The sequence below is a fragment of the Falco rusticolus genome, chromosome 6 (genome assembly GCF_015220075.1).
Source record: "Falco rusticolus isolate bFalRus1 chromosome 6, bFalRus1.pri, whole genome shotgun sequence".
NCBI lineage: Eukaryota > Metazoa > Chordata > Aves > Falconiformes > Falconidae > Falco > Falco rusticolus.
In genome coordinates, this window is record NC_051192.1 from 78,162,871 (window position 1) to 78,185,244 (window position 22,374).

The 22,374-nt window shown below is 40.3% G+C and overlaps 1 protein-coding gene across 2 annotated transcripts in view; it reads right to left on the minus strand.

Annotated features, from left to right (window-relative positions):
• Positions 1-286: 286 nt before the first annotated feature.
• COL9A1 (collagen type IX alpha 1 chain) overlaps positions 287-22,374 on the minus strand; it is a 75,004-nt gene continuing 52,916 nt past the window's right edge. For both annotated transcript variants that reach the window (XM_037392294.1, XM_037392295.1), the window contains 8 exons: positions 15,444-15,479; positions 15,292-15,336; positions 13,522-13,554; positions 11,229-11,375; positions 10,116-10,170; positions 7,899-8,087; positions 5,013-5,090; positions 287-2,359 (listed from right to left, as the gene is read on the minus strand). In XM_037392294.1, coding sequence (XP_037248191.1) covers positions 2,175-2,359; positions 5,013-5,090; positions 7,899-8,087; positions 10,116-10,170; positions 11,229-11,375; positions 13,522-13,554; positions 15,292-15,336; positions 15,444-15,479 — 768 coding nt within the window. In that variant the 3' untranslated portion in view covers positions 287-2,174. The remainder of the gene's footprint in view (positions 2,360-5,012; positions 5,091-7,898; positions 8,088-10,115; positions 10,171-11,228; positions 11,376-13,521; positions 13,555-15,291; positions 15,337-15,443; positions 15,480-22,374) is intronic.

The window sequence follows — 22,374 nt, forward strand, 5'->3', positions numbered from 1 at the left end:
TTGTATTTGAACGTCGGGGGGGGTTTGCTTCTTTTGATTCATTACGTTTATGCATTACCTATGGAAAATAATATTTTCATTCTGTTATCAGGGTTTTTTTCTTTTTAACACTTTTACACACTTTATAGTCAAAATAAAAGTTTGCTGGTGAAACTACACTTTGTCATTACCACTAACTTTTTGTTTGCTGTCAGTAAACTAACTGACCTAATTCTAAAACTTTAGAGATCAGCTTTATATATATATATTATGTGAACAAGCTAATCACCTTGTATGCAGTTGTCTGGATTTGTTTGAGTGAAATCCTTTGCACTCATCTATTCTGATGGCTTCTTGTAATATTAACGTAGGGGATGTCGGTTACAAGAGTTCAGCCAAACTGGAGGTGCAGAAAAACCATTCTGTCTCGAGCTGTGCCCAGCATCTCTGGGCAGGATGGCACATTTCTTTATGCCTGTTTTATTCCTCCATCTTTTCCCTGATATCTCACCCAGTGCTGCTTCTGTGGAACCAATCAAGAGAGCGGTAGGCACCTGTAAGATAAAACTTAATTTGTAAAGATTCCACCTTTTGTATTTTATCATTTAAAATACTGGACTGTGCAAGGGGTATAAAAAGATTACCAAGATTAATCCATTTAACTCATTCTCAAAAGTTTCTAATAAATGTGCAAATATACTTTCTTTTAGCAGGCAGCTTTATCAGACATTTTTCTCCCAAGTGATCTCTATTTAGGCATTTTCTGTCAACACAGGAGGTGCTAGAGAAGTAGCTCTTTGGGTGCAGGTAGAGCATCAGGTTTAGTTTCAGGAAGGCTTATCTATTACTTCTTTCGATAATTCCTTTTAAAGCATGTATTATACCAGTACCTTTCCCTTTAGTGTTGTCTTGTACATTACATGTAAAATGCATAGCTCAACTAATCCTGTTATTTCTTTTATATTCTCACATGGCATGCAAGTCAACTATTTTGAACATAAGCAGACAACTGAGGGCTAGGGGAAAACTCGATGCTTAAAGCAGGCGTGCCAAAGTTTGTGTTTGAAAACTTGGATGACTAATAGCAAAATGAAAGGAAACATCACAGGATGGTTTCATTGTTGTCTTAGAGAGAGAATACACTTCAGAGAAGGTAAAGTCAAAACCACAAATAGTTTAATTTATACAGAGAGAAACAAAATATCCACATTGCACATTTTCCTCTAAAAATTGACTTTATCTATAAAAGACAACTTGGGATGTCTAATGGCTGTCTTCTAGCTGTTCTGTTTTACTGGTATTGAATGTAACCATACATACAAAAGCATATAGGGAGTTAAAACATTTATTGGGTTTTGTATAACCACAGACATTACTTCAAGATCTGTAATCTCTACTATAAAACTTCTGTATTTCTGGGACTTAAAATTCCCTTGACAGTGGCTACTAGCCTTTTATTTTAATTTCACATAGAAGGAGGCAAGCTGGAATAGGCTTTGTACGAAACTATGAATGCAACACAAATTGGAGTGGAAGGTGAAGAGGTTATTCCACATGGCTTATTCATTAGAACCCGGGGATCATACCTGTACAGAGATTTACAGCATAAAAGGCATCAGGGGTGGCAGGTTTTCATAAGAACAGCCTCCCAACTGTGGTTCTGCAACTGAAGAGCTGAAGGAGGCATAGCATATCCTGTACAGGACGTACATACAATGAAAAGACTGTGTATGAAGTGTGATTTGCTCAGGAGTGCCCTGGAATTTACTTTACAAGCGTAAAAGAATAGCTACAACTGACGTAAATAAACTCTTCCTTTTTTATTTGATGGCTGAAGACACGTTATTTCACTGTACATCATACGTAGGAATTAAGCAGGGGAGGAGGAGAAATCACAGAGACTCTTTATTAAAAAAAAGTAAACATAAAAATAGACAAGTGCCTTCCCCCGCCCCCCGCCCCCTTCCTCAAAAAGGAGAAAGAGCCAGAAGGCATCACCTGTGTATTTCTGTAAGCACCATTGTTCCAGCTTGTGTTGCTAAGTACATCTTTAGAAAGCATGTACAACACTGTGTTAAAAACGCTTTACCAAAACCTTGGTTGAAAGGTGTCTCCTTGTTTGTATTTCTTTTTCCTCAGCTGTCTGTGCAGGAAGTAAATTGATGCTGACACTTCGTGGCACTTGTGGTGCCCATTCACGGCCCTTTCATGTTCTTCCCAGCTCTCTGTCCAGCCTGCACTCTGCAAGATGAGGGCTCGCAGTACCCAGGAGGGCCAGGAGGCCCAGGAGGGCCAGGAACCCCAGGCTGACCAGCCATCCCAGGGGGACCTCGTTCACCATCGCGGCCTTCCCTGCCGTAACTGGCTTTGCCTGGTTCACCTGAAAAAGTGGATGCAGATCTAAAAATTGGCAGCGTGTGACTTGTTTAGTATACACGTAGCTTTACTGAACATCCTGTTCTTAAAAGCTGTGTGAAGGTGGCTTTTTACTGCTCTCAGTGGCTTCCCCAGAAACGTGCCTACTTAGAGGGGCAGTTCTTCTCTCCTAGACAACCAGGCTGTGTTTACACATCTACAGCAATGAAATTTCAATCCCAGTCCTGTCCAGCTGTACTGGTGCAGATCTGCTGCTATAAAAAGCTATGCAGTATAACTGGTTGCAGTACTGCAGACAACCCTGTTGGTGATGCATATGAAGGTGTAGATGCTACTTACTACTTCAGAGTTATGTTAGCGCTCTGGAAAGAGACATATCAATAATTTATTTTTATTCTCCATTCAGATGTGTTGAGGAAATAGATGTATAAAATGGAACTCCTGAGCACTAAAGGTTCTTTTTACTTCTAAATCTTCAACAAAGTGATGAAATATAGTGACTTTAGTAAGCCCCTTGCATTGATAAATTTCCAAAGACGACAGCTCTTGAGTTTCACAGACATCCTAGGTATCAGTATATACTACACTGATTTTTTTTTCTTTTTTACAAAGAGAACAAATTTTGGTGGTTTAATAGTTTCTGTATATATATATTTATACACACACACACAGAAACATGCATGTATGAGATAGCGATGGAAAGAACATGTTTATTTTCATTCACTGGCCACTAGAGGCCAGTTTTGCTGCATTTATCAGAATCTGTCCTGGACCCCTATGACATAACACTACAATTAACTACCATGAAAATAAAGAAGAATTGTATTTTGAACGTCCTAAATTATGAAGGCATTTTGAAGCCTTTTTTTTGTTTATTTTTAAATATATATAAACTCCCAAGGGTACTGATGGAGCTGGGGGAAGTGCTTACCAAGCCACTCTTCATCGTTTATCAGCAGCCCTGGCTAACCGGGGAGGTCCCCATTGCCTGGAAGTTGGCAAATATTTCACCCATCTACAACAAGGGCTGGAACAAGAACAAAGATCCCGGGAACTACAGGCCTGTCAGCCTGACCTTGGTGCCAGGAAAGGTTATGGAACAGGTCATGCTGAGCATCATCACACAGCACATGCAGCAGAACTGGCGGTTCAGGTGCAGTAAGCATGGGTTTATGAAAGGCAAGTCCTGCTTGACTCACCTGATCTGCTTCTATGACAAGGTAACCCGCCTAATAGATAAGTTAAGGCTGTGGATGTTGTCTACCTGGGCCTTAGTAAAGCCTTTTTACTTTTTATTGTCTCCCACAGCATTCTCCTGGAGAAACTGGCTGCTCATGGCTTGGATGGGTGTGCTCTTTGCTGGGTAAGAAGCTGGCTGGCTGAGCCCACAGAATGGTGGTGAATGGGGTTACATCCAGATGGCCCGGTGACAAGTGGCGTTCCACAGGGCTCAGTGTGGGGCCCAGCTCTGTCCAGTATCTTTATCAATGATGTGGATGAGGAGATCAAGTGCACCCCCAGTAAGTCTGCAGACACCACCAAGTTGCAGGGGAGAATGATCCCTGCAGGGGGGGCTGGGTCAATGGGCCAAGGCCAGCTGTATGAGGTTCAGTGAGGCTCAGGGCCGGCTCCTGCACTGGGGTCACAGCAACCCCACGCAACGCTACAGGCTTGGGGCAGAGTGGCTGGAAAGCTGCCTCGTGGAAAAGGACCTGGGGGTGCTGGTTGATGGCTGGCTGAGCGTGAGCCAGCAGTGTGCCCAGGTGGCCAAGGCCAACAGCATCCTGGCTCGTATCTGAAACGGTGAGGCCAGCAGGACTAGGGAAGCAATCATCCCCCTATACTCAGCACTGGAGAAGCTGCACCTCAAATCCTATATTCAGTTTTGGGCTGCTCGCTACAGGAGGGACACTGAGGTGCTGGAGCGTGTCTTATGAGACAAGTCTTATGAGGAGCAGTTTGTGGGAAGTGTGGTTGTGTAGCCTGGGGAAAAGGAGACTCGGGGGGCGGGGGGGAGGTCTCTTCTCCCACATAACTAGCAACAGGATAAGAGGAAACAGCCACAACTTGTGCCAGGGGAGGTTTAGATTGGATATTAGGAAAAATTTCTTCACAGAAAGGGTGGTCAAGCATTGGAACAGGCTGCCCAGGGAGCTGGTGGAATCATCATCCCTGAAGGTATTTAAAAAAATACATAGACATGGTGCTTGGTGACATGGTGCTTGGTGACATGGTTTAGTGGTGGACTTGGCAGTCCTGGGTTAACAGTTGGACTTGATGATCTCAAAGGTCTTTGCCAACCTAAATGATTCTAGAATTCTATGATTTATATGTATAAATATATATATTTATATAAAAAGAAGTCATTTATTTATATATGTGTTTGTGTGATTACCTCTTTTCTTTTTTAATTCTTTCTATAATTTTTTCCTAATCTTTCCACACTGAGATAAATAGGGTGGTAGCTCTGTAGTAAAAGAGCTTTTAATCATGATTTATGACTGTGTCATTATATATGAAGTAAGAATTATGAAGTACTGTTATTTGAAATTTTATTGCTTGATGAACACCTTTTATCTTTTCAAGGCTACCTGAGGTATCGGTTCTGAATAAATTTTTACTACATTTCTTCTTTATCCTCACCCTCTCATATTTACCTGGAAGACCTCTTGGTCCAGGGTAACCCTTCAGTCCTCTGCCTGGAAATCCTCTTTCTCCTCTTTCTCCTGGTTCACCTATAGCAAATTCACAAAACATTAGTTACAGGCTGCTTGGAGTATGTTTCAGTAAGCTCCCTCTCAGAGTTGAATGGTTAATAAGCAGAGAATTCGGGTGGCTGTATATATTCTTAGCATCTTTGAATGATGTCCTGACACATGTCCTTGTAAGATGTTTGGGATTTGTTTGGTTTTTTCCCTACATTTGAGTTATATTCAGAAATAAACATGCTGGAGGGTAAAAAAACCAAAACAAACAAAAAACCCCACCTGGAGCTGGACAGTAAGTGCCACATGAAATATGTCATAGCCTATATAACAGAAATAAACCAAACTCACAGAACTATACAGGCTTTTTTGGAATACAGACAGGTTACTGACCAAGGGCTTTTGCAAGACCATGTGAACTCAGCTAAGAAGTAAAACTTCTCAAGTGCTGGTCCTTGAGACAACTAGTGCAGAGAACAAAAGAGAAGCTGGCTTGCACAGATCACAGTATTCTGTTGACACCCATATTCATAAAAGTAAAAGGAAGAACTTTGTTCTTATATATTGGTATTATGGACACTTTTCTTCGGTGGGCATCCAGCTTTAATTCAAATTCGTATGTTGCTCCAACCAAGAAATATCTTACTAAGAGGAAGCTTTTTTTGTTGTTTTGGTTGTAAAGTTCAGATTCTGTTCACTGTACATATTCCATAAGAGTACGTATATTTACCACTTGTGAATGCCATACGTAAACTCTTGATCGTTTGGTTTTTTTTTTTTCCTGAAAGTCAAAAGTCAGAAGTATATGCCTAATAATATTTGAGTTAACTTTACTTTATACTTCCATACTTTCTTGTACTGCAGTGAGGAAGTTTAGAATAGACTGGTAGAATTTGTGGCTTGCCTGGAAATGGCACAGCAGGAAACAAGGAAGCTATGTAAAGGAGCACAAGAGTCAGTACAAAAGTCCAAATTTCAATAAAAGATAGATGCACACAGGGTACTAGAGGAGGAGTCTTATCTCTATGCTTCAGACTGCCTAGTTGACATGGAGATTCAGCCTGTCTTTTAAATACAGCTACTGGAGGCACTGATGTCAGGTTACCCATATATACTTCCAATATTGCCATCTACTGAACATTTTGGAATAGTGCTTACTGCTGGTTACTCCAAACTTCAACCGATTTCTGTTTCTGCCCTCCTTCACTATCCCAGATTGTTCATTAAAGTCGCTGTAATCTTCCTTGAGCCACCCCTTTTTGACTCTGCTGTTGTTGATGCTGTTAAATCACTGTACCTTTGTAACTTCTGCTTTCTCTCATGGTAACACGTTGTGTTTCTCTCTCTTTACCGTGACCTTCTAAACCATTCTCAACATCCTCCTCCTTTTCCCCTCTTATCATTTGTCCTAGGTACCCTTTTCCTCTTGCTCTGATATCAGACAGCTCCCAAATGGATGGAGAAAGTAAGTTCATCTCTGTGACCTCTGTGGAACTCTGGTAACTACCAGGTAACTCAGAGTGAAGCACTGAGATTGTTTTCAGGTTGCCTGCCATGTACCATCATGATCGCTCTTGCACGTGAAAGCATTTACCACTTCTCTTGTATCTGTAATTGTATTTCAAGGTTTACTGTAAGATAACTTGGAACTTGATGACAATTATGATAGGAAACAAAGCATCTTGTTTGTTGGGGTTTTCTTATGCTCTGTATATTTTTTTATTAATTTTTTTTAATATTAACACAGTGCAGTCTGCTGTGTGCTGAATCAAATTCAGAGTATCTGATCACCTTTGTATCTCCATTTTTTGTTGCTTCTGTGAATACAGATGACATTACATTAAGTGAAAACAGTAACAGAGCTCTAGCAACAATGCTGTTAAGGTTTGCTTTGTATTCTATTTCTTCTCTCAATGGTTTCCCCAATTTTACTTTCAAATAAAGCTTGAGACAAAAGTAAACACTCTAATCCAGCGACAGACCAGCTTTGTGCAGAAATACAATTTTAAAATAAAGCCTTCCTTCAAGAAAACAAATCGAAATCACTGCTGAATAGAAACTAATACATACATAGTGGTCATAAGACTTTGCAGAAAATTCTACTGTATAATCCTTTGGAGGAGTATAAAGCCTCTCAGGAACAAAAGAGATTATTTTAGATCAAAGATTTTTTGTAAAGTATAAGGTAAGTCCATTTTATTATGGATTTGTCCTTCCAAAGAATCAACAGATTGTGGTACATGGTCTAGTGATGTTAATGGGCTCTAGTGATGTTAACGGGCTCAAGTATTATAGTCAAGTAAGAGGCAAATTCTTTTCAGTCACTTGTGGATAGACTTTAGAAAAGTAGGCTAGAGATTAGTGAATGAATCTGTTTACATTGCCTTTTGGGACTGCTTGTCTTGCAGAAGTGAGGTCCACAACCAGATGGAGTGGAGGAAAGAGAATCACTGCTGGAACTTTTCATCATATGAAAAACAGAAACCTTGAAAGTCCATGAGAGGAAGAATTAATACTAGGAATCTGACTCAGCTGCTTGCTTCTAGTTGAAGGTAGACGCCTGTCCTTTCTCATATTGTGTAAGTGGTTTGATGACAAAAAAGATTTATAAACAAGTCTTGCTGAGGCCAGGCCAACGTGCCCTTTAATCACTGGGACAACCAAGGCAACAGTTAAAGGAAACAGCATAGGTTCCTAATTCCAGATCTTTTTGGATTTCACTATGTACAATGTATATCCACAACCTGTAATCCAAAGGAGGGGGAAAGTGGGCAGGGGTCACACACCACAAAAAACTGGGGCAGTCAACAACTGAAAAGTAGTTACAGAATTTCTTACCTTTAGGACCTTTACGACCAATCTCACCGGGGGGGCCTTTAAGGCCAGGCAAGCCACGGGGCCCAAGCTGTCCTGGGAAGCCATTTTCACCAGCAGGGCCTGGAGCACCTGGTGGCCCCGGTCGGCCAGGAAGACCTGGAGCACCAAATTCTGGCCTCCTAAGACTGGCTGCCAGCTGAGCCAGTTGTTCTGCAATGAACAGGGCAGAATTAAGCAGTAAGTGGACCTGAATGGAGAGATTCCTGTGTTCAGTGAAGAAGAACGTGTATTCTCTGCTAGAAATTGACAGCTTACAGTTCAGTGCCTTCTTTATGTGCAGTACTCTTTAGTCTGGTACATATATAAGACCACCTTAGTACTACCAGTGGCTAACTGCATAGGCACACTGTGAAGCTGGTCACTCTGAAGCCTGTATCTTAAAAATTTCATGTTTGCAGGCTGAAATGACTCAAATGTATAAGGCTTGTTTAGAAATTTTATATTATATATTATAATTTTCTATATAACTTAAATTTCAACCATCTAGTAAGAAAGCTTACTCATGCAATTGCCGCCTCTTAAAAGAGAAAATATCTCTTTTCATTACTACTTGTTAATCCCGTCAAGACCTGTCTTTGCAAGAAGAAACAGCAAAAAGCACGAGGGCAGTCATCTATGTTGGCCTGGTAAGTGCAAGCCTTCTTTTTGAGGAAAGAAACCCTCAAATTCGTGGTTGTGATCTCAAGTTTGATAAATAATTGAACACTTTATGTTGATCTCTTAAGCAGGAGCTTTGCTCTTTATTAGGCATAGGATCAGCTTGCCTTCCTTGGAATTATCAAAGCTAGCTATTCCCTTTTTCTTCTCCCCCTTTCAGGCCACTGCTGTAATAGCACGAGAGCAGTCCTCTCTATTTTTCTTTTCTAGACCTTAAATGCATCTTCTAAGCGTGTCTTAGAAATAACTTTCTCTGGATACAGCCACATACAGCTCCATATGACATTTGTTATGAAGTCTGCATGACTTGGCAAGACATAGTTATTTCGTGTCCACAACCAAGAAATATTAGAGGAGATGGGGGAAAGGGGAGGTGGAGCAGGATCCAAAATAAAATAGTAGCTATAGTGGGCAGGTATATAAGGAAGACTGGGGATAGCGCTCTGCAGGTCAAGCCTACTGAGGAGCTTCAGTTAGAATTGTCTTTAAGCTGACAAGATCCCAGGGACCCACTGGGACTGATTTTTTTTTAACATGACAGCGTTGACAATTTCAGGGCCTCTCAAGAAGGATGCAATGAAGACAGTCTACTTTTCCTATACCGTTCTCTTCATTGCTAATTCTGATGGTTATGCATAAATTCAAACACCATATCTGATTTCACCATAATCCTCCTCACTGCTGTCTTTCAAAAGGCCACTTTAAGAGGCCTTTAGGACTTTTTATCCTATTTATAGAAAGGTTTTTTAAAAAAAATAACCTGTTGGGCAGTATCAAGAAGAGTGATGACTACAGAGAATTTTTAGATTAAATCATGAGCAGCAATTTCATTCTGGTAAACTCTAAACATTACAAAGGCACCATATCCCAAAGGACATCTTTAATAGCAAGTACTGAAAAGTCTTGTGCTTACAGGGTAGCATAAATTTTTAAACTCAGTAAATCCCATGCACCCAACTGTCTTAGAAAAGCTCCACATCTCTGTGTGTGTTAAGAAGAACTAAGCAACTATAATTAGGGTTTAGAACATCTGCCTATTGCTTTCATTTTGTGATATGTTATCTCCAGGAAGCCTCTCTCTGCACCCTTCCTTTTTTTTTTTTTTTTTTTTTACCCATTTTGCACATAGTTTGTTGTAATCTCATAGTGTATGAATACAAATGGCAAAACAAGCTTTCAGTGAAGCCCTGTGCTTTTATATATGTAAACATAACAAGTGGTTTGTACATAAAATATATGTATTTCATAAAAGCACTTTGGTCTATGGCCTGGTTACTACAGTAATAGTGTGGAATCAACAGGTCAATGAGGCTGCAAAGTAAATATGAATAAGGGACTTCTTTCTCATATTCTCTCATATTGCGTCCACATTCACATGTGGAAAGACTTTCTGCCAGGTCCACTGCTGAGGTCACGCTATTTGTTCTTGATAAGACTTGGGGAATCTTTGTTGCTTCCACAGCAGCAGATAATTTTGATTTAAATGCACAAAAAACATCAAATACTTTTTAGCATATTTACCTTGCATAACTCTCATGCAAACCTGCTTAATGTGCTGATCAGTTGGTTCTTTTCCCTAGAATTAAAAAAACAATAGTTAAAAAAACAGTTAATAACACAGTGCATTTTAATAACACATTTATAAGTGTGCCTGATGCAAAAAATGCTGCCCAGTTGTGTCATGGTTTGACCCCAGTCGGTAACTAAGCACCACTCAGCCGCTCACTCACTCACCCCCCGGTGGGATGAGGGAGAGAATTAGAAGGGTAAAAGTGAGAAAACTAACGGGTTGAGATAAAAACAGTTTAATAAATTGAAACTAAGAAGAAGAAGAAGAAGAAATTGTAAGGAAAAGAGGGGGGAAAATAACAAAAAAAGTAAACCCCAAGGCAGATAAGTGATGAAAATTAAAGCAATTGCTCAGCACCAACCGACCAATGCCCAGTCAGGCCCCTAAGCAGTGGCCCCCTGCCAACCTCCCCCCTGGTTTTATTGCTGAGCACGATGTCATATGGTAGGGAATATTCCTTTGGTCACTTGGAGTCAGCTGTCCCAGCTGTGTCCCCTCCCAACTTTTTGTGCACTTCCAACCTACTCACTGTCAGTGAGAAAAGCAGAAAGGGCCTTGATGCTGCGTAAGCACTGTTTAGCAGTAAGCAAAACAGCAGTGTGTTAGCACACGGTTTCCAGGACAAATCCAAAACTTAGCCCCATACAAGCTACTATGAAGAAAATGAACTCTATCCCAGCCAAAACCAGTGCAGCAGTCAATAAAAGGTGTTCCAGTCCCTGCAAGCTGAAGTCAACTAGCAAGGCAAATACCATGTGTGATACACCAATATGTCAAACATGGTTTCATGTGCACTGCAGGAGTGGGGTGGGTGTAAGAAAAGGGAACTGAACTGAAAGCTGAGGGCCCAAGGACCTAATTGCACACAGCCCTGAGAAATCATTTCTCTGGTGTACAAATGTGTCTGTTGTGAGGTGCAGTGTATTTCAAACTCTACTGTGGCACGTGGGTATTGCATGTGTACGCATCTCCTGATGCAAAAAAAAAAAAAAAAAAAAAAAAAAAAGGAGTGGCGTGACAGCTAAGCATTCAAAAGATACCAATTACAGGAAAACAGTACTTACAGCTGGACCTTGGCTGCCAGGCAGACCTGGGGCACCCTGTTCACCCTGCAAGCCTCGTGGTCCAGGTGAGCCTCGTGGCCCTTCCATGCCCGGCAGTCCCCGACTTCCCTCAGGCCCACGGGAACCAGGGTCTCCAGGATTACCAACCTGATAATGAAAGAGAGGCATTTCAATGGACTGATGTACTAGAGTTAGACTCATTCTGGCATATCAGAATGGTGACAGGAGCTATTCATAAATGCAAAGTGATGAATGCTGGGATGTAGAGTTGAAAAGCTTATTTTTAAATAAGTGACTGGAGTCAGCCATTGTGTGAGTTATAAACTTAAAAAGAGGTCTGTATTCCTCACTTAAAGGGGAGAAGTGGAAAAATAAGGTATTCTGTCAAAAGAGGCAAACTGGTGTCCATAGTGACATGTGCAAAACATTGGTTTTTTGTCGACGAACAGATCTCCTATACTTGGTTTCTACATCTGCCCTCATGCATGTCACATGCAACTTTTCTAGACGTTTAAGTGCTGCTTAAGTTACAAAAATTCCAGCTTCCTGCTTGCTGCAAATGCCATTCATGCTCTTTCATAGAAAGTACCACAGTATGAGCCTGTATCATCTAGCCCCAGGCTGCTTGGGAACAGACAGTTTTGCTTTGTTTAATCTGTCAGAGTCAGAGCTCACTGCACGGAAGTTCTAGTTCCTTTGCCTGAGTGTGCCAGCATAAGGGAGGCAACGTCCTCACACAAGCTGATGTTGACAAACTGCCTGAACAGATCCAATGCCAGCTTATTTTACCTAGGAAAGTGGTAGAAGGAGCTATTTTACTGTTATAAGCATCCTGAGCCCTAGGGAGTTAAAGGATTGGCATGGCTACATCAGTATGTCCCCTTAAATACATTTAGTAAATAAAGCTATAGCTTCTGCTCCAGTAAATTTTCTAAAAGTGATTAAATACCATGCAGAGTGAGACCTACGTCAATAGACACCTCCGAGTTACTTTCAATACGATTTATTTTACTGCTATTAATCGGCAGTAGTACTAACAAAGAAAAAGAACACCCCAAAACCAAAGAAACCCCAAAAAACACAACTAAACCCAAAAGAAGCGGAAAAGAAAATCCTACGTACTTATGGCTTCCCCAGTCTATGGGGGGGGGGCAGGTGAGAAGGGAAGAACACCTGCCAAAAGAGATGCTCAAGAAATTACTCAACTGTGACATCAGTTAAAGCCAAAGATGGAGCCGTTTCAGTTCCATCTATGCTGCATCTCAGACAGCTTATTGCTGTCCCTGTCAGGAGAAAACCCAAAGAACATGCTTCAATAGATGAATTAAGAAGACAGCGAAACTCCCTTCATGGACTATACAGCCAGGAAGCCATCATTGCTTTCTTGCCCAGCCTGGTGAGATACCAGGTTCCCTGATGGATTACTCATCCCTGCATATGTACTCACTCACATGACAAGCACTCTAGGGTCCCACCAAGAGAAGATTTTAAAAATCAAGGGGGATAAAAACTATGGACTTCTCCTCTATTTCTTCCTCATGTCCTTCTTGTATGATCTTGATCGGCAGTAAACACTCTCTAGCTTGCATTTGCTTGGCCCCATGTCACACAGGGCACTGAGAACACAAGCATAATTTTTTCATTACGGTCAGCCTTGGTTCCCTGTAGGCAGAACTGTTGATATATTAGTATTGCAGCCCAAACTGTCAGCTGCTGTAACAATCCCACTCTTTAGTGGGAAATGAAAGAATGTGTTCAACTTTCAAATTCATTTTCTTATGTCACATACAAGCTTCTGCTCGCCTTCCACATCAAAGCTATCACTTTGTTATTTCTAAAAAATAAAGAAAACAACAAAAAAGGAATCTGGGCCATAAATACTTCTGCTTCCACAGATGTCACAGTCCTGCTTTTTCCATGTAAAGATTAAAGGCTGCATGCAGCCACTGTACTAAGCCCCCTTTCTATACAACACACTGTACAAAGAGTGTGTTCATGTCCTCCAAAAAAAAGTATATATAAAAAAAAATCAGTTGGCAAGAAAACTGCTGCTTAATGATGCTTCTCTTATGTAGCTTAGAATTCAGGACATTAATTCATTTCCAAAACTAATCCATTTTAATATTAAATGTATTCAAAATTTAAACAGAAGAAATGTTGTTGGAACTCATTCAATTTAACTGTGACAAAGAGATCAGCTCATTATTTGTATTTTCTTTCTTAAATCGGAAAGCCATCTATCTGATCTACTAGATGTCTGTATTTCTGCAACAGTACCGTTCATTATACTTACAGCTCCCTTTGCTCCTGGTAGTCCCATATCACCCTAAGCAAAAAAAAGACAAACTGTATTAGAAGAGAGTATCTGTTGTCACAGATTTTACAAATGCAGTAAACGACATTTTTTTCCACTATAAATAATAAAGTTTGCATATTTAGTTGATTTATGCAAAATTGCACCTTGATTTACAATTCATTTGGGAACAAAACTTAAATTTCAGATTCTTTTTTTAAAATTTCTTTCTCAAAAATATTTCTGTAAGGTACAAATAAGAAAGCATATTTATAATTTGTTTTGTATTGGTTATCTTAGAATTAGGCTCTAACCTCTCAAATCACAGTTACAGCAAAGGACAATCTTAGCAGATTGCTTGGAAACCTCTAAAGGAAGTATTATTTAATCAGGATTTCCTAGTTTGACAGAATTTATTGGTATTTATTTTACAGTGTTGTGTTAGCCCTGACAGAACTGCAGCAGAAACCAGGCAAGTGCCTAACCAATGTGCTGTGCAGAAGCCAAACCTCTAGAAGTTCCTGTTCCCAGCAACCTGGCTCCTGGCTTGAACAACTCCAAGACCCCTCTGTCAGTTGACTGAGAATACCAGTCCCACTATTCAGAAGTTTTTACTTTTCTCCTCTGAATTGGAAAAAATAAAGTTTCAAAGTCTTGTAACCACCTATGAAATAGATTAACTCCTCTTTGGCGTTTTCATATTACTCTTGGAGAGATTTCTGAAAATTGTATTTTCCCAGTTCCTAAATGTCATTGGTGAAATAATTGGTTTCTAAAGGTCAGAAAGGCCACTTCGTCTGTTAATGAATATGCCGTAAGTGAAATAGCAATAACAACTGTTATCAGTTTAAAAACAGACTAACTGGCAGCACACTTAAACCCGTATATTGCTTCCTGGGAATGTGTATATTGATGGTAAAGCTGAATTACTGGACCTCTAGCTCACTAGGGCTGTTAATTAACTTTAAAAACCTTTCAGAATTGCAGAGTGTAGGGAAAATAGTGCTCATTTCCAGCACACAACCTTTTATTTTTTTAGGGAGTACTTTATTTCCTTTTGAAAGATCAAGTCTGGCTTTGCTGGATGGGGTTCCATAGGAGCCACTGGACTAGTAGTGCATTTCTCTTTCTGTAGGAAAACAAATCCTCTTTACCCAAGGGCGCATGACCCAGGAATTACCCATGTGAGTTCACATCACACTCCTGCAGAATATACATATATATATTCCCCCAGCAATAGCACAGTGCCACAGCCTCTTCCCAGGCCATTCTCCCTCTCCCTAACAGCCAGTTGCTACAACTTACTTCCAAATACAAAGGCAATACAAAATATTTCCATCATATCTGATTTCTAAGGATATTTATTGTCAGTGTTCCTGTTTCACCTGAATTAAACTGCCCTCTCAGCCTCACTGCCTCAAACACCAAGAATTTATATGTGTGTATGCATATATATATTTAAACGCTTAGTGTATGCCTACATATGTATCTATATACACATACACACGCACACCCTTCAAGGCAGCCCATACTGTATTAAACACCTAAGAGAACAGGAGTATTTCAGAGTGCTTTCAAAACAGCAGGAATGACATGAACTAATGACATGAGCTAATAGAACTTCTGTGCTTTGCAATACCTAGTTAGTATAAAACTGAAATGTGACTTTCAATGATCAAAACGTATGCTTGAAGCACTCCAACAATACTTTAAAGTTTTAATTTATGACAACAAAATATTAGATCAGGTAAAGAGAAAATAATGTCTTACTAAGTCACCCTTTTCTCCTCCATCTCCTTCTGCTCCAGGTGCACCCTACATCAAAAAAAGACATACTGTCAGCCTTCAGATTTGGTCAACGTAATGTACTGCAGCATTTGGTAGTGTGACTTGAAAGTACCATGATCTCTAACAAAACTTACTTGTTCACCCTTAGGTCCCGGTTCACCCACCGAACCCTATAAGGTTAAAGAATAATAAAAAAATAATAAATAAATATTAAAAAATCAGGATTTGAATCTGCAGGTTCCAAAGCATACTAAGTTATTTTCAATCCTCCCTACCATCTAGCAGTAATGCAAGAGACCTTTAAAGCTGAAAATTTTTAAGAATGACAATGAAAGCACTTAAATCTCACTATATAATTAAGGTGACTGACTGAAGGCAAGTAATAGCATGGAACGTAAAATCCACTGCAATACACAGATTCTGACTATCAAACAGTCTATCTCCCCTTTACACGGCAGATGCTCTTGCAGCTGTCACAAGACTGCTCTGCAAATTGGTTAGGAGTTATCAGTAAAAAATCCAGTATCACTTTTTCTAGCTCTATTAAGTATTCTGTATGGCTGTAGGCCATACCAGACTTGTGAACGTGGGATAAGCTCAGAGACATCCACAGATTCAGTCACAATTTTGTCTTGCTTGCTCTTTTAATTCTCAACATTTTTTGTTTAGAATTTCGACCACTACAGTCAAACCTGAATGGCTTATGTCTTAAACTTGATTTTTTTTTTTAAACAAAACAATATTACCATGTTTAATCTTAGAATCCTGTAACTAAACGTACCTGTGTAGACAGGCAGGAACCAGAGGAATAAATTAATGACCTGATTCATTTCAAACATACATAATTTGTTTCTACAGTAAAAAGTATTTAATTTGTAGAACAGCATATTATTTAAGAAAATCTTGGTATTTTTGCTCTGTTAGAAAACAAATTGCACCATCCTTAAATGTTCTTTGTAGTCTGTGCATATTCAATCATATACATTCCAAAAGAACTAAAACCGTACATTTAAAAAAATTTCTAAAACAGAAATACAGCATTTTCTCTTCCATTTCAGAGATCCATTTAATTCACATAAGATAGAGGCACAAAAACTGGTGTAACATCTACAATTTAATGAATTCAGTTTTGTTGTCATGTTCATTAGAATCATTATTCATCATAGAATCATTCAATGAATGATCAATTATTCATCATTCATCATAGAATCATTATTCTATCCTCTGCAATAAGCAATAGAGCAAACCTTGCCATCAAACTTTGTTCAGCCTCACTTTAACAACATCGTTTTTCAATAAAACCACTTCTGCTGATACCTTTGGTGGTGGTTCTTTAAGCTCTCTAAATCTCCCCTGCAACAACTTGGCATAGTCAGCAGGATGGCAAGTATTATCAGTGATTACTTACAGAGGCATGGAGTAAGTCCAAGTCCCAAACTCTCACAGGAATGGACTTGCAAACATAGGCATGACTGGGGTGGCATTGAAGGACAATTAAAATTAGTGAGAGGAAATGCTAAAGATGGTAAAAGAAAGGGAATTATTTGTGAGATGTTAGGCACCTGCCAGTATAGGAAACATAATAACAGAGAGAAATAAGATCTAAGAGATTAAATAGAAGGCAGGAAGGCAGTTGAGATATTACTGTCCTTACAAATTGAGCAGCTACAGAAAGTTACAGGAAGAAAAGGAGAAAAGCAGAATTTGGAAGAAAAGGTTGATATGGTGCTCATGAAGGCTCTGCATCCTCCCATGCAAATGAGGAAACTAACAGTGTCCCCAGAGGACTAGGATGGTGGTATGTGGCATGATCCTGATAATTACAATGAGGGAAACTATGCCCCTCCCCATTCCCCTCAGAACCCCCTGAACGTGAGGCTAGACCCATCACTAAAACAGAACACTCTGAAAGACCTCGGGGTGGTGCTCCACGATATACTACACGAACCACTCCCTGGGATCCATTGCAATTAGCAAACTTAGAAGAGAAAACCGGCAGAAAGCCAGGTGAAACAAACTGAATATTCATGGCATGTCTGCTTGAGCAGTGGCAACCAAATAATGTTCAGTGGAGACAAAGCAAATGGTTATTGAGGTCCAGGAGTCTTCTTAAACCTAGGACCCGACCAAGCAAAGGAATCCCATTCTATCACCTATAGGATAGCTCATTGGGCAGGGGGAGTAATTGTCTTGGAATGAGATGAACCTTCTATAATTCCCATTTGTTCCCTAAGCAAGCTTTCCACTGCTGTCACAAAAGCTGCTCGCATGCAAACTATGCACAGACAGGGAGAGAAGCTGGTGATACCTCAGTATCTGCCACATTAGATTATGCAATATTAAAGCCACTAAATGAAGGAGGCACTTGTATTTTGATTCCAGTTGGTCCTTGACAACAACTGGTGAAATTCCCGTTAGATATGGGAGCACAAATTTCAATACTAACACAATAGGATGCCAAGAAGCTGGGCTGGCAAAGAATTAAAGTCACCACAGTGAACAGAGCATTGCAAAATTTAATTTATGGCTCCAGTCCGATCCCTATGTGGTTTAAAAGCACAGTCAAAATATTCTGGGTTTCAGTGTTTTGACCAGACAAAACTGGCACTTGCCAGATGGCAGTGTGTGGTCCTTTGGTTCAAGTACTGACCCCAAACCTGGCAGAAATAGGGAGGGTACAGTATGTGTATTCCACACAGCTCCTGCACTCCCCAATTCAAAAATATACCAGCATCCAATTTCTGCTGTGGCATGAAATGGAATTTCTGACATAATAGCAGACTTGGAAAAAAGGCATGTTATTTCCAGAACCCACTCCACATACAGTTCACCTGTCTGGCCACTCCGAAAGCCCGATGGGAGACGGCACCTGACAACAGATCATGCCAGCACGGCTTCACTAACGGCTGCAGCGCCCAGTATTGCAAGTTTAACAGCCATGCTACAAGCAACCACACGCCCATGGGTAGCGGTACAAGACATGAAAGGTATGTTCTTTATGGTCCCTTTACAGGAGAAGGACAAGGAGAAATTTGATTTCACTTGGGAAGGTATACAATATACCTTTAACAGACTCCCACAGGAGTATAAATATTCACTTATGATTGCTCATGCTGCATTTGCTGAACTTCTACAGTCAGTCTCACCTCCTTCAGGATGTAAAACTGTACCAATATATAGATGATACTCTGATCAGAGACACCTCCCCTCAAAGAGTGGGGGAGCAGCAGCAGCAAGGTAGCAAGCACTATATAAAGCAAAAGTTGAGATTTTACCTGAAAAATGTCAAGGACCAAGTAGAGAAGTAAAATGTGTAGGTACCTGGTAGATTGCAGATAGTACAGCAATTCCACTGGACACCCTAAGTAAAACGGAAAAATTGCAGATACCCCAATCTAGGAAAGAAGTGCAACAGCTTATGGATACTTTAGGGTACTGGAGGAAACACGTACCTGGATTTCCTATCATCGCTCACCCACAGCACTCACTCTTACAAAAAGGAAAACCATGGAAATGGAAGCCAGAACACGAAGAGGCAGCTTAATACAGGAATTAAAGACATATTAGTCACTGGGGCCAGTACACCCCCATGACCCTATTATAGCAGAATGGGGTTTTGCAGAACATGACACTTACTGCAATCTACTCTAAACTGGCTGAACAGGCCAAAAAGGCTTTTAATGTTTAGCTCAATCACATTTAAAGAGACAGAACAAAGAGATTCTGAGTGGGACAAAGAGACTTTTGTCCTTAGTCTGAGCAGTTCAACAAGTAGAGAGAATACACCAGGGACAACATTTCCAGACTAGAGGGCCGTTTAGTTTGCTACAAACACTTCTGAAAGGATCTGCTCCCCCAGAAGGAATTGCACAGAAACCCACCACCAGGAAATGGTATGCTACCTGATAGGAATAGCAGACAAAATACAATTGACTTAAGGACATACAAAATTACCCCCATTACAAATGCCTGTAAACACCAGCCTATAAGCACTAAACCAGCCATTCAAACCTTCTCTAATTCTAAATGCATCTCCCCTCACTGAGACAACATTGACTGAAGGCATTTGGTTTACCAGTACAGAAAATAAATGGTAGACAGTGGTCTAAGGCCACTGCATTAGAGATTACCACCAGCAAACAAGTTAATAGAAGAAAGTGAAGGTAGTGCACAAGTAAGAAAATTAAGGGCAGTTGTTTTAGCAGCACAAAATGGATCAAAAGTCATTTATGTCGACTCCTATGCCTTGTGGGCAGGCACTACACCATGACTTTGTCAATGGGAAGCATTAAATCGGGAAGTAAATAGATCTCCAGTTTGGAGAACTGAAGATTGGCAATTATTAGACACAGCTAGACAAGCTCCATTTAAACTAGGATGGGTAAAAGCCCATATTAAAAAATGACCAGGCAGCTACAAAATGGAATCAACAAGCAGATGAATTAGGGGAATGAAAACAGGAGACATGCCAGAAACCGAATGGTACCAGCTGGGAGAATGGTTGCATCAGAAATTAGGCCATTCAGGCTGAGAAGCACTTTGTTTTGCTGCTTAAAGCCGAGGTTGGCCTCTAGACAGGAAAACACATCAAATCATCAGTACAGAATGCCCCCAGTGTAAACTGAAATTGCAAATGGATCACCCTGTTAAAGCACCAACCCTACATCTCAATAAAGGAGTAAATAAATAAATAAACTGTCAACGAGGCAAACTGATTACACTGGACCCTTTAAACCCTCCTCAGGATATCAGTACATCCTCATGGGAATAGAAGTTGGCTTGGACTTAATTATGGCAACTAAGTGTTGGAAAGCTAATGGTCAGAACACCATCAGGGGATTATCCTCTTGGTTTTCAAGTCTACCACCCCCTGATGTCATCCAAAGTGACAACGGCTCACATTTTTCCAGCGAAGTAGTGCAGCAATGGACAAAGCAGGAAGACATTACATGGCTATTCCATACCTTCCACTATATCCTATCAAACAGGATAGTAGAAAGAGCAACTGGTCTATTAAAAAGGAGTCTTAAACCACACAAGCCCCACTGGGATACTTGATTGCCTGAAGTGATTCACCAATGGAATAACCAATACAGACTAACAGGGAGCCCATGCATTTTTTCTGTCAGCACCTTATGGAGCACTTCCATTGGATGTAATCCCATTGTGCTTCAGCTGGGGCAACCCATTATGGTAGACTTTCCACAAATTGGCACTGTCCCAGTGATGCTAACAAAACCCTGTGGACCTCTGGTCTGGGAAGCAGAAGACAGCAGTGGAGCTAAGCGTCCTATCCACTAACAAGAAGAGGTCCAGAAAAATCTTGCTGAGACTTGTATTGTGTTTTCTTTTCAGGAACAATACCATGAATGATACCAGCACCCCTCCCCTGGAGATCAGGTTAACTATCAGAGGATTGCTTGCCCTTCTCACAGGATTAATGTAGAGAAATGGATGAAATTCCATACCTACACCAACAAGCCCGGTGCACAGGATGGAAACCTCCAATTCTTTTGTTTATGTTAATCAATACTGTAACTACAGTATTCTTTACCATAGATGTTTAAAGTTGATGGGAATACAGGAATATCGGGAAAACCAAGACAAAACCTAACAATGACAATCACGGGTAATAACACCATGGTAAAAGCAAATGAAAGTCACCTTATTTTTGCTACACCAGGTGACAAAATCTCTATTGAATGTAACAAATTATTCAAAGGGAAGCACCCACATGGTCAGCAAAAGGACAAATCAAACTTCATCAAATGGTAAAGCAAACTGTTTCCCCCACCCCAACTGTATAGTTTCCTCTTTAATGACACCACTATTGAAGCAGTATGCCCGTGGACAAATACAGGGAAAGATAACAGAAATGGACTATCCTTAAAGGTCATGCTAACACCTACTCCCAGCCCTCACAGTACACCAACAGCTACCCCTACTACCTATTAAGCCACTCGCTATTTTATTACTCTCGTAACTGACCAAACTACATATTCACTGATTTCTGAAATTGGACCCTCTGCTATTAAATATACAGGCCAGCAACATGGGCTATTTAATCCATAATGGTCCCTCAAATGAGTGGAACTATCAAGGCAGGTTAATATCTCGGTGGTTAAACCTAACTGACCAGCGGTCCTAAGTTGCATGGGCAAACCTCTGTCTCCCCAAAACAAAAAGATGTGACTGGCATCCAGGGAAAAGAATTAGGAGTATTAAACAGCATAGACGCTGAAGTTTCAGCAAACAAATTAAGCTCAGCAACAAGTGAGTTGCATAAACTTGAACATCCATTTTATCTTCTTTGCTGGCACCGGGAACTAGTCAATGGCTCTTACCTGATATATTGCCTAAAGGGAAAAGAGTTAATGATAAGGACCACCAACTAATTGTATGCACTTAGCATTGTCCAGAATCATGTCTTTCTAGCTCTCAGCTGCATCCAAGCTCACTTAGGGGTGCAATGATGTTACCTCGCCCACTGAGACTCAAAAGGTGATTTGGGAAAATGCAACTCAATTCAAAAAGCATTTCTAGTCTTGGTGGTATCTAGTCAATCTCATTTACAACCCCACTGATAGTAAAGCCACAGCTTTTGTTTTAACAATACACAATGCTTCGGTATATGTCATATACCTAATCATTGCACTGGGATGAAATCACGATGGAACTGTCCTCTACCTGTTAGAACATAAAGTATGTGCCCAACAAAATGGGAAAAAGTGTCAAACTATGGATGTGATGTGTTGTATGGGAACAACAAGGATTCATTTGTGAAAGTAATACCATTAAGGCTCAAGACATTTGCCTTGACACTGAACAAAATGTCATTCATATTCAGCCCCTGTCACATCCCACTAATTGTTACAATCTAGCTACACATTATCCAAATTTATTACCTAACCCCAGTGGAGTAAATCTCATATTGGTAAGAAAACTGTTGCAACATGATTACTTGTGACAATTGCTAAAACTAATTCAAAACAACTGCCAAAGAATCCAAATTACTATCTATCATGATGCAGAGAAGATATACTACATCCTAGAAAGAGTGAAGAA